This window comes from Neopsephotus bourkii, unplaced genomic scaffold (genome assembly GCF_033783945.1).
Source record: "Neopsephotus bourkii isolate Nb327-2 ecotype Australia unplaced genomic scaffold, CSIRO-AGI_Nbou_v1 NB_168, whole genome shotgun sequence".
NCBI lineage: Eukaryota > Metazoa > Chordata > Aves > Psittaciformes > Psittacidae > Neopsephotus > Neopsephotus bourkii.
In genome coordinates, this window is record NW_026900684.1 from 12,840,959 (window position 1) to 12,853,525 (window position 12,567).

The window sequence follows — 12,567 nt, forward strand, 5'->3', positions numbered from 1 at the left end:
GAATGAGTGAGGTATAACCAGCCCCAGATTTGCCCTCCCAGAAGGCAAGTCAGTAGCATATCCCCCACAGTGTTTGATGGGAAAGCCACAATGTCCTCACAAGCTCTGAAAGAAAATCTGGTCCCTGATGCACAAAGGAAAGAAAAAATCCAAATGCAGGCTGCTACGTGAATAAGAGGTTCAATCATGGTTTATTCTGTCTTCTATTTTATATATGCCTTTGCTGCCCTGCTCATTCTCTTAGTTGGGTGTGATGTGTGCTTTTGTTACTCTGCTACCTAAAGAGCAGCTCACCTCTAAAGAGGATTGCAAATGTAAGCCATGAGAGCAGAGAAGCTAAGCCACAGCTGACCAAAAAATGACATAGTGTGGTCAGCACAGCATCTCCTGGTACAACGTGGTTTGCTTACATCCATCCATTTATAGCCCCTACATTTAAGTAGTGTAGTTGGATAAATACGGACTTGGTGTACTAAAGCTTACCAGAGACCAGACCCATAGGCTTCAAACCTCCCTTCAGAAAGGGAATGCTAAACAAGCAGCCATAGATGAAAACTGGTGTTTGCTTAAACCACAAGCATACCAAAATCATGTTTGCCCTCTAATATCTAGATTTATTAACAAGCTTTTGATGTATACAAGTAGCATCAATGCTCTGCAAAACTGGGAAATATTATTAGGGCCCAAGGAGCTCAGAAGATTTCTACTTCCAAATTCCAAGTGGAAGGAAAAGAAGCCCTAGAAAATCGAGTGCAGTTAACTGTGATAAAATTAGAACAGCTGCACCTGGTGACATCACCTCAACCAAGAGACAAGCCTAGTGCTTTCTGACATCACCCCTGCTGAAAAGCCCTGCCACCGACCCAAGTGCTGCATTCACCCCTATGAAGCAGGGCAGCCCACAGGTTATATGGAGTGGTCCCTCCCATCCTGGCCTACGACACTAAGGCAGCACAGCAGATTCCTGCCCATTCCAAGTTGAAATCACAGCAGCCTCCTGCACATTTGTCTCTTCTTGCTGCAGTTGTTTCTCTTTTTCAAAGAGCAGCACTGGCTCATGGCTCTCTGGAATGGCTGCAGAGTCATTTAAATGGCAATGATTTAAAAAATGTGTCATAGAATCATAGAACGCCAGGTTGGAAGGGACCTCAAGGATCATCTGGTCCAACCTTTCTTGACAACAACATGACCTAGATTAGATGTCCCAGCACCCTGTCCAGACAGATCCTAAAAGTGGTCATTGCTGGGGAATTCACCACTTTCCTGAGGAGATGATTCCAATGGCTGATTGCTCTCACTGTGAAAATTCTTCCTCTTGTGTCCAGCTGGAATTTCCCACAGAGTGACTTGTGCCCATCACTCCTTGTCTTCTCCATATGACTCCTTGTAAAAAGGGAGTCTCCATCTTCTTTGTAGCCACCCTTTGAATACTGGAACATGGTGATTAAAGTCTCCCCTGAGGCTTCTTTTCTCAAAGCTGAACAACCCTAGCTCTCTCAGCCTTTCCTCATACAGCAGGATTCCCAGTCATTTGACCATCTTTGTAGCTTTCTCTGCACCCTCTCCAGCCTGTCCACATCTTTTCTGTACAGCAGGGACCAAAACTGACCACAGTATTCCAGGTGTGGCCTGGCAGGTGCTGTGGCAGTTTTGTGCAATGGTGAAATTCAAACATTACAAACAACATTTGTCAGCTTTACTTGTCAGAATTTCTTATCACAGAAAGTATCAGCTCACATGGCAGGTGTCACTGCTGAGCAAGGGAGCACTTCAATGAAGGGAAAAAAACTAGGTATGGTTTCTGTATTAGTGGACAGGTCTTGGATTTCCCCATTCATTAATATACAGCAGGAGCATGATTTTCACTTCTCTTTCAGTCACCGTTTAATTATGTTTTTGCAGGAGGAAACAGCTCCAGCACTGCAGGGCTGAAGTGTGAGAATCTGAGAGCCTAACACTGAGTTACTCTGGGGGGGGGGCAGTACGGGAGCTGCAATTTGGGAAATCAAGCAGCTTATTTAGGCTCAGTGCCAGCACTGACCCACCCGGCCCATTTCCTCACTGTGCCAAGTGGGGTCTTTGATAAAGTGAGGGGTCTAAGGATTAATGTAGCTGAGCTGCAGCTCATAAAAATCAACCAAAGTCACACCCGTGAGGTCCTGTAAATACTCTGAGTTGCAACTGGGCTGCCTGCCCCATGCCAATGTGCTCCTGCCTCATCCGCTCACAACGCCTTGTTTTTTGGTTGATTCTCTATAGTCCAAAGTACGTCACTTTCTAGACAACCAGATGTCTCACTCAACTGCAAATAAAGCTTCTTCTTCTGTTTGAAGTATTTTTAAAGATGCTTGTGGGGAGAAGGATGAACAATAAACTCATTAACATTGAAAAGAACTTCTAAATTCAATGTTGCTTTTAAAAAAATAAAATAAATATTTTGGTTCCAAAATGCCGTTACTCTGATATTTTTAGCATTCCTGTTTCCTTTTGTCTAACACGAACTATTTGATGAAAATGTCACGGATTTGCAGATCATTTTGTTGTCACAAAATCTGTATTTTCATCCAGCCTCTCCCCCCTTCATCTGATGCCAAAGTAATTTTCAGGGTGTATATCTGTAAATATGTAACCAGTCAATTAATAAGCCTTGCTCTGAGGATTTCCTCACAAAACCAAACATGGAAAATAACCACTATAAAAATTTCAGTCAGATGAAAAAAATTAAAAAATGTACAAATTAAGAGAAATTTTTTATCTGCATTTTTTCACATAAACTGGGAAAAAAAAAAATCAACCCAGGAATCTTGAAAGTGTCAGAATGTTTCATTGTCACATTGAAAGTGAAGCGGTAATAGAGGCGACCGATCTTGCACCACCAAAAGCAATGGTGCAAATGAGTCAGAAGTGGCAGCATGCCTAGACAAGCGGCTGAACTTTAATGGTGGAGGAACTGCTTTTAGCATTAATCAATTCTAAATTATATCGTTGCTGTGAAAGAATACAAACTTATGCTCAAAATGAGCTGTTATGGCAATAAAAAAGAAGCCTCAAAAGATCAGCATCCATTGGGTGTTTGCTCAGTAGAACATGATACCCAAAGCAAGAGCTATTTCCCCTTTCAGTAGTCAGTATTCCTCATCTGATTTAAGGCAAAATATTGTTTAGTTTGTCCCAGAAATAATCTGTGCTTCACTATCAGCTGTCCTCTGCTTTCCTTGGCTCATCATCAACTTCCCACAAATTCCTCACTTTATCTCACCTTGCCACCCACCACCTTTGCTAATTTCTGGCAAGCACAGGGACAAAACTGTATTTTCTCAGGTAGTCAAACCTACTTCAAAACATTTTGATCACTTCCAGTCTAGGTTCATGCAATACCTTCTACACCTGACCACTGATATTCAAGTCTTCCTCCGCCTTAACCATCTAGTCCCCTCCGAGTCAAAGTGAGATTATCTGCATGGAACAGCTGCCTCAGTATAAAACTGTCAAAGTTTAAATGTCTCCATCTCTGGTTTTGCTTCCCCTTATTCAAAGGTTTCTTTTCCATCAGTGACTGCAGGCTCTAATCTCCCATTTTGATGCAGTATCGGCCTAAAGAAATTGCTGTCACAAAAAAAAAAAACCCACCAAATTGCAAAATATTAGACCAAACTCTGTTTGGGATGAAGCACAAGGGAAGCGCAGGTATCACGGCGTTTAAGTTTGCAGAGAAGGCAGCACATTCTCCGAGTTTTGCATGCAGGATCAGAAACTCCAGGCAGTCACATGGTGGTTAGCATGTCCCTGGGAAAGACACGCTCAGCCAGGGCTCAGTTCGCATCCTTCAAGTTACTGATCCAGGTTTCCAAGATTTACCAAGACTCTTTGTGTGTTTATACAAGAAACCAGACTGGCTCATACAGAGTCATTCTGGTTTCCAATACAGTATTAGGATTTTAAAAGGACAAATCCTCATAATGTATATTTAACCCAGCCAAAGATGAGGCCTTAACGATTCATTCCAATTGCTTCGCTCACCGAGGACTTATTCCAGTTGCTTTGGAAGTCTAAAGCACGTTTCTCAAATTTTCCTATTTCTCATGCATGTTTTTTTCCCAAATATTGCACATATATTACAAATCCAATAAAGAAATAGCTGATACTCTAGAATTAAAGTTTATACGCTTGCATACGACTAAATGCATTCACACAACACTGCACAGCCATGCAATAAGCGTGGTGATTATGCAATGTATGCATGTACATGCAGTATTTGATTTACTCAGTACAAAGCCTCTTTATTCAGCACAAAGAGTCTTTATTGATGCTCTGCTGACACTTTCCTGATTTATTTTGTCATCAACTTGCTCACTAAGTGAACAGAAACTTCTTTTTGTTTTCGCAGTGGCTCACTAGACAATTCAGTCATGATCCCTGCATACTCACCAGGCTTCTAGAAGCATGAGCTCTCTATAGACCATAAACCTATTAGCCACAGCATATATTTTGGTTATACTTATATATATATATATATGTTTAAGCTTAAACCTTGTGACATTCAGGGTAGCTTGTAGGACAGATTATGCTCAGGAATAACCACTTCTTAGCCTGTCATGAAAAAAAAAAAACAATAAGCATATGTATGTGTGTGTTTGTGAATTGCTACCATTTTTTAGTAATAGGTGATAGTAAATCAGATCCTGATCCTGTGAGCTTTAATCGCACAAAATGTCACTGTTCTTATTGTTGCTCTGGATGTTCAGCATGAACAAGGATCCCCCCTCAGCTGCAGAATCAGCCTCGTAGTTCCTGCCAATGCTGGTACAAGGCTCCACTTCTTTTACTGCACAGCTCAAAAAAGCTCACATAGAAAAATAAACAGTGCTACCTTTTACTACACAGTAGAATAAAGGGCACGTTATTAAGAGGAAAACACCTCTAATGCAACACTTAGGATAACATGTGTGTGCTTAGGCTCTGCAACAAAGCAGTAGGGATGTTATCTTACAATTCTTCCAAAGGAGCAAAACATATCTAGGTGTGGGATCTGGCTCCCTGCTCTTCCTAAAAAGATCCTGAGTCTCCCTCATGTGCCACTGCAGATGGCAAAAGCTGCAGTAGCTCTGCACTTTGTGGGAAACACTCAGTACCTCACAGAATGAAACTGAGGACTGAAATAAACCAATGAATTTTCTGTGGTTCAAACCCTGGTTAATCCTTTGGAAAAGAAAAAAAAAAAAAAAGAAAGAAAAGCATTTTCAGCATCCAGCACTAAAGATTGCCAGGACTCATCACATTCCCTAACATGTGATTTGGATGTTACAGCATGTGGCATTTTCATGTATAGGTCTCCCTTTGTGAGGGACCAAGCACATTCTAGGAAATGTCTGACATTCACTGTGGTTTATATGTGGATGCAATCAATAGGATTTTTTTTTCCTGCAGTTTGTTATTGCTCATCAATACATGGTTGGATTCTCTTTTGCTTGGGCTCAATGACACTTTCTCACATCACTGACACCATCAGGAGAAGCAGCGCATCTCTAGGAAGAGCTACAGCTCCATCTCATACTGCACAGGGTGCTCTTTTGTCCTTGTTTCAGCTGGCTTGACACAAGTACCAAATAAATGAGCTGTCCCCTGACAGTAATGCGAAGTCCCAATAATAACTGTGTATCATTCTAGCATGCAAATGACATCGTGGCAATTGGTTAATTCATAGTATTAGGATCACCCCTCATACCAAGATGGCAACATACCACAAAGAAATTTTTCAAATTCCACTGCAATTCCTACATTTTTATTTCAGACAATGCTTTGCTACCCTGCCTTCCTCCTCTGCCTAATGTCCCGTATCCTATAACCTCTACGTTTTATTGGTAGTCCTAATGTAGCGAGTAAAAAAATGTAAATCCCTTGAGGATGCAAGCAAGGTTATAGTCAGGTCATGAAGCAGAATGTTAAACCCTAATTGTATAGGCCAAATCCCCAGGACTCACAGAAGCCACATCTCCACCTAAAAATCACAGCTTTCCAGTCCAGATACATAACCTATAAAGGGAAATGTGAAAACATAACTATATGTGGCCTACAGCTGGGCCTCTGGTACTGAGCAGCTTGCAAGATTAAGCCTTTTCACACATAGATGTGACACTAACAATTGAGAGACTGAAGAATGTGCACCTAGAGGTGTGAAAAAAATGCACAGCACAAATCACATCCCTTTTACCAAAACCTCCCCGAACCCCAGGTACACATGACTGCACGTTCCGAGGAGGCTGTGCAAATGCCTGCAGTCTGCCCATGCCACAGGGCTCCCCCAGGCACACGCACACCTACCGCCGTAATCCGGCGGCTCGGTTCATGCCGGGGCCGCTGGAAGCCGGTGGCCGCGGCCTCCCAGCACCGCTGCACCAGGTACGCGCCTGCGAAGTGACCTCGGGAGCGCGTTTGTTCCCCGCTGCTGCATCTCCTCATCTTTTGCAGGGAATTCAGCGTGTTTCTCTCTTTAACAGGGCGTTGAGTCCAACGGCAGTGACACAGAGACGCTTTGTGCTGACGGCAGGTACCGTTACCGGAGAGCGTGTTTAAGGGACAGCGCCTGCTCGCTGCCGCTGGACCCGTTCCCAAGGCGGCAGCCTCGGGCATCTCTGCCCCGCCGCTACCAGCCCCCAGGTGCGGGAATCGCCGGGGGCCGCCAGCCGCCGTCCTTCCCTCCCGCTCCTTACCAGGCTCATGCTCGCCGGGGCGGTCGGACACCTCGATGACCAGCAGCTCTCGGCCCTCGGCGCTGCGCCCCACCGTGTAGATCCTGGTGATGGCCGGGCACTGCAGCCACACGGCCACCAGCGCCTCCCGCAGCTCGGCGTACCGGTGGTACTCGAAGGAGATGCCCTCCTCGGAACTCAGCCGCCGCCGCCGGCTGCTGCCCCCCGCCCCGTCCGATGGCTCCGATGCCCGGCAGGCAGCCAGCAGCCCGCAGAGCGCCAGCAGCAGCGCCCGCACCCGCACCGCCATCCCGCACGGCTGCCCGCGGCCGCGCAGCTGCCGCCCGTCCCGGCGGGAGGGAGGGAGGGAAGCAAGAAGGGAGGGAGAGGAGGGCGGGCGGAGGCGATGGGGAGGGACAGGGAGTGACCGGCCGCTCCGCCCCTCTCCGCGGCGGGAATAGCGGCAGCTCCCCGCGGAGGGCGGAGGTGCGGGCGCGGCCCCGCGGTACCGGAGCCGCAGGGTGCGGGCGGAAGCCTCTGGAGCCGTCCTCATCATAATAATGCATTGCAAGAATTCGGGTGCGCGTTTTCCACATTGCTTCATCGTTTTATTTTTCTATCATGCGGGGCATGCAGGCAGTCTCACCCGGTCACAAACCTGAGTGCTCCGTGAAAGACTCAAACGGCACCACTGAAGAATAACACAAATCTATCTGGCCTCACAGGGAACACTATAAACAATCGTCTATAAGGTTGCTTTGCTCATCATTTGTGAGGTAGCTTTGCTGCATCACAGAAAACAAAGGATATAAAGCAAGACTTAGTGTTACTGAGAATACTGATGTAGCACATCCCACTATGTTCAATGGGAATGAATGCTCATGTGAGGAAGTATTTGCAATATTATTAACAAATCACAGTTTCTTCTAGACTGCAGATACCAGAGGACTTTTGAAGCCATCTGTTTTTTTCAACCTGTTTTTATAGGCATAGGTGTTTAGACTATGTTGAAACAGCCCATAGAGGACATCTGAGAAAAGAACAAGGCTAAATGCTAAAGAGCAACTGCCATATCAGTAGTTTTTATTATTTCAAAAGGACACAAAGCCTTGCTGAAGAATTTTGAGAGATTCAACATTTTGAAATGTTAGAAAATCACACATCCAACTCATAATTCTACAAATAGATTCTTGTCCTCAATAATTTAACACAAGTTTTACCTTACTCTTCTAATTGAAAAGAGTGAGCCTGTACCCCCTTCCATCACCAATTTATACTGAATCAATTCTCAGGAAGATTTGTTAATAATCCCTTGTGATCAGATGGATATTTCCCTAAATTCTGGCTATGTAGTTCCAACCAATAAGATAATGAAAATAATGTCTTCTAAGAGAACATTTTCATTGACATTTCATGATATACCAACCAGCTTGGAAACCCATCCAGCATACGCAACTCAAACCTGAAAATGCAGCTCTCTCTCTCTCTCTCTCTCTCTCTATATATATATATATATATACACTATATATAAATACTTACTGCATTATTTGGAACAAGAATCAAAGGTCAGTTCACCCAATTCTCACATATTTCAAGGCCAATGGGGTTCAGAGGCTTCTCTATCTAGTTTAATTCCAGGGTTACAAGAATGCAGCCATGTGCAAGGGCACCTTCAGAGCACTTTGTTGAGCATTCAACTCTCCATTCTCACTGCTAGAAAACACTGGGAGATGCCTATCATATCATGTCACATTAGCTCTGGGGTTATGGCAATACAAATGCAAATTTACTCTAAGGATTTTGCAAGATTTGGATGTACAGAGACTTCCTGGTATGTTGTTTTCTCTCCCCAAAATCACTGCTCAGACTTAGGATCGCAGGCGTGCCATCCCTCTGGCTTCTCTCCTCCTAATGACAGGAATGATATCATAAATTTGTTTACAACTTCACACCACTTTAGAATTATGTGCAATATGTGCAGCACTCTCAGAGCTCCAAGATGAACTGCAACTAAAGGCAGCTGACCTAGCATTCAAAAGATTCACATGATTTATCACTTTTGTTGGCTACATTCGTCACAGGCTAAATATTCCTTGTTTTCTTCATCACTTTCCCTTGCACCTTATATACAAAGTAAACAAATCTGCTAATGCTGTGATTTTAGACTTACACTGTCATTTTCTGGAATAACTTTGTGATCAGACAAAAAAAAAAAACCTTTGTGCAGTGCAGCAATTCTCATTGGCTTCCCTTCCGATTATTTTTCCCCAAATACATCACTAAAAGGTACAAGTAGGCTCAGAAATCATCTATTTCTTTCAATCTGTGCAAGCAGAAAATCATTATTTAATACACAAAATTAGTCTCACAACTAGATCCGAATGGTATCACGTTAATTTCCTTATTAACTCCCCACTCTAAAAAATTAAGAGAATGAGTACTTGTAAAAACACATGCATATATGTATCTTGTGTAAAACAGAGCGCTTCATATACTACCAAATATTTCATTTTCAGTTTGCATGTACTAATTTCTTTTTAATAAGGGACTACAAAAGACTGCTTAGATTCTCAAAGATCTTAGGCGCATTCGCAGAACTGAGCAAAAGAAATAAACTGATGACTTCCTTTGTAACCAATCCCTCCTCTGCTTTTTCATAGTTAGCGATGATGACTATCATCACATGCGAAGCACAAATGTCTTGTAACATGGAAAAGGGTTTTGTATTTGCTTTAGTCTCAGAAGAATACCCTAACCCCAAGTGCATTCTCAGCCTATATGCATAACCATGCTCCTAGGTATGGCCTTGTAATCTAATAACACTAATTAGAGCAGGGAGTAGAGCCCAAGTGTTCCGTGTCCAAATAATGTCCCTATCAGCAGATTTCAAAACTGGATCATCTCTTTCTTCTGTCTGTATATGACACAGAATAATAGATTATATTTTATTAACAAACAGCCTAAATAATTCTGCAATGCTGAAGAAAATTTCATTGACATTTCCAAAAAATATTTTTATAGACAAATACATATAAAAATATACACAAATATATATAACGTTCATACATTATTACATATCACTCAATTCTTTTGGCCAAAACAATTTGCTGAATGTGATTCAAATGTTCACAGACTTTTGACTTGCCTGAATTTGTCTTTTTCAGCAAGTCATGATTCATCAGCAAGTATACAAATAAATCTTAAAAAAAAAAACCCCAAACCAAGCAAACCCTCACACTCACAGAGTTCTGCTTACAAGACTTGAGTAACTCTGTGCTTTTTTTGTGTGCGCCAAGCAGGCTGAGGCAACTGTTTTCTTTTATAGCCCAAAAATAAAAAAAGGCCAAACCCCAAAATGTCCATTATAAACATTAGAAGTACATTAGCAACAACAGAAACCTCAAAACACTCTATGATGGAGGTCAGATATTTAAATTATATTTAAACTACTTACATGACTAATAACAAAGTACTAATTGTGCCATGGAAATACTCAGTAAACTTCTCTGGTTTATGTTTGGAAAGATTGTGAGCTTGCACTACACTGCATAAAGAAGACAGTGTTTTCTAATATACAAATAAACTGAACATAATGTGCAAGGGAGAAGTGTGTTCAGATCAGCAAAACCAAATCACTAGGTGGTCTTTAAGGCCCCCTCTAAGAAGGGCTATTTTTGGCCTAATATCCACTTATATCACATTTTCAAGGCTTGGAAAATTCTGAAAGACTGATTAGGGTATTAACACAGAACAGCTATTCACAAAAAACAGCTCTAGACCATGTATGTCCTCAGAGACCAGGTAAAAGCTGGTAAGCATTTTGATCAAGAAATCAATGATAGGAATAGCTCAAATCAATTTCAACAAGAGAACAGTTGATCTGTGTTGACAGATTACCGGACAATTAGGTAGAGATAACTTGTGAGTTTTAAGAAGCTTTTACAAAACTTATCTGCATGCCGATTGTATAGCCATATCATACCTGACAGCTCTAGTCACTCGAAGCTACGTCTTCAAGACAGAATTTTCTGTTACCAGCTTCCAAGATGTCTTGCACAACTCAGTGGCTCTGTTTCCGTGATGCTTGCAAAACAGGATTGAGATAGGGAAAGCTGCAGCTTTTCCAGTACCTAGAGAACAGGTTTCACATAAGGCACGCCAAAGGAAATATAAACTAAAAATAATTAATTTTCAAAAATCCACAGACGAGGCAGTTACATAGAGGGTTACAGGAAGGGAAAGGGAAAAGAACACCCCACCTTCCAGTTATGCATTGCAAGTCTGAATGTTTTATTGTCTCCGCCTTTTAAATGACTCACCCATGTTACTGAAACTCAAATCAGGTATTTAAGAGGCTACTGTGCTCTTGTGGGGGTGCTGAGCAGCCTACACATGTACGTAAAGCCTCTTTATAGACTGCAACATACACTTCATACGAAACGTACCTGACATTTGCACTTACATACTGCATACCTACAGACGGCTCATTGCTGCCCCTTGTTTCAGTTTGCAGGAGTAACCACAGCTCCTAGCATGATGCTGGGGCTGAGACATTGAAGTGCTTCTAAGAAATGGCATGGCTATGGTGCCAAACACTCTCATACGTTGAAACTACTATGCAGGATCACTGTGACGGTTTATAAAACTGCCTGAGAGGGTTTCTAAAAGTGGCGAGTCATTATCTAACAGCAGTGGTCTTCCAAAGGGACTGGTATTTCAAATCCAGGGGTTAATTTACTCAGTGATTACATATATGTGGGTCAAAACTCATTAAAATTCATGGATGACAAAGAATGGTGAATAATAAGGATACAGAAGCTCTGGAATGTGACTTAGGTTACTTAGTAAGTTGAGCACGTTTAAATATTTCAGAGCATAAAATTGCAAATTACACTTAAGAGCAAGAAATATAAAACACTCTGCAACAGTCTGTCAAGCAGTATTGCTAGACGCATTGAGAGATCCCAATAGGTAACTTGACAATATTTTCCAGCATAGTGCTGCAGAACAGCTAATTTTGTCTTTGAATGTTGACAGAAGACAATATTCAAAGAGGAAGGATGTGATTATACCAAAGTGATATTAGAGAGAATAGTGTAGACATACAGCTGAACCAAGACATAGAGAATTCAGAAACAAGGCACGGAAGTGATCTGAGAAATAGAGCATATGCCTTACTGCAGAGGACATGACATAATCCAGGTAGACAGTGAAAAATACAATTGAAATGCTATTTGACTGCTGTGTTTATTACCTTGACATATAGAAAATTATAGCAAGAACCCATGGTGAGAGGTCGCCTTCTCCCTGGACCTGACAGTTGCACATTCCAATGGCTGAGATTTACCAGGATGCTTCAGCTGACAGAGAGGGGGCTATCAGAAATGGGATGGAGATTTGAAGGCAGTGAACCAGACACTGTAGTTAGCAATAACTGCCTGTAGCTATAATGTAGGTTTCAATAACATAATTTTTCAATAAAAATGAATGTTAAAAATTTAGAAATATATTACTTTTATTGAAAAATATCTTTTAACACTCAGTAGTCATTTATTATAAACTCACTGAGGAAAATAAAATGGAGTCTCTTAATCTACCAATATAATTATAGTATCAATCATTATTAATATTTTCTGGCAAGCTATGCTGTAGTGCAATGTAAACCTCCTTGTTTAGTATGTCATAGCAGCATCCAAAACCAGTTGATTATTTTTCAATCCTAATCTTAAGAATTCATTATACTTGTCAAGTTTCCATGTGTTTTTGACACAAAGCCCAAGAAATTAATTCATTGCTTCCATAGGACTTTTACTGTCATATCCTAAGGGACAGTACAAGCTGTTATTTCCAGCAAATGACCCTTACTTGAACTAAACTG

The 12,567-nt window shown here is 41.9% G+C and overlaps 1 protein-coding gene across 1 annotated transcript in view; it reads right to left on the minus strand.

The window, feature by feature from the left end:
- CPE (carboxypeptidase E) overlaps positions 1-7,071 on the minus strand; it is a 56,989-nt gene extending 49,918 nt beyond the window's left edge. The window contains exon 1 of the mRNA XM_061373150.1: positions 6,711-7,071. Within this exon, the coding sequence (XP_061229134.1) occupies positions 6,711-6,999 (289 nt within the window). The 5' untranslated portion in view covers positions 7,000-7,071. The remainder of the gene's footprint in view (positions 1-6,710) is intronic.
- Between the last annotated feature and the right edge of the window lie 5,496 nt (positions 7,072-12,567).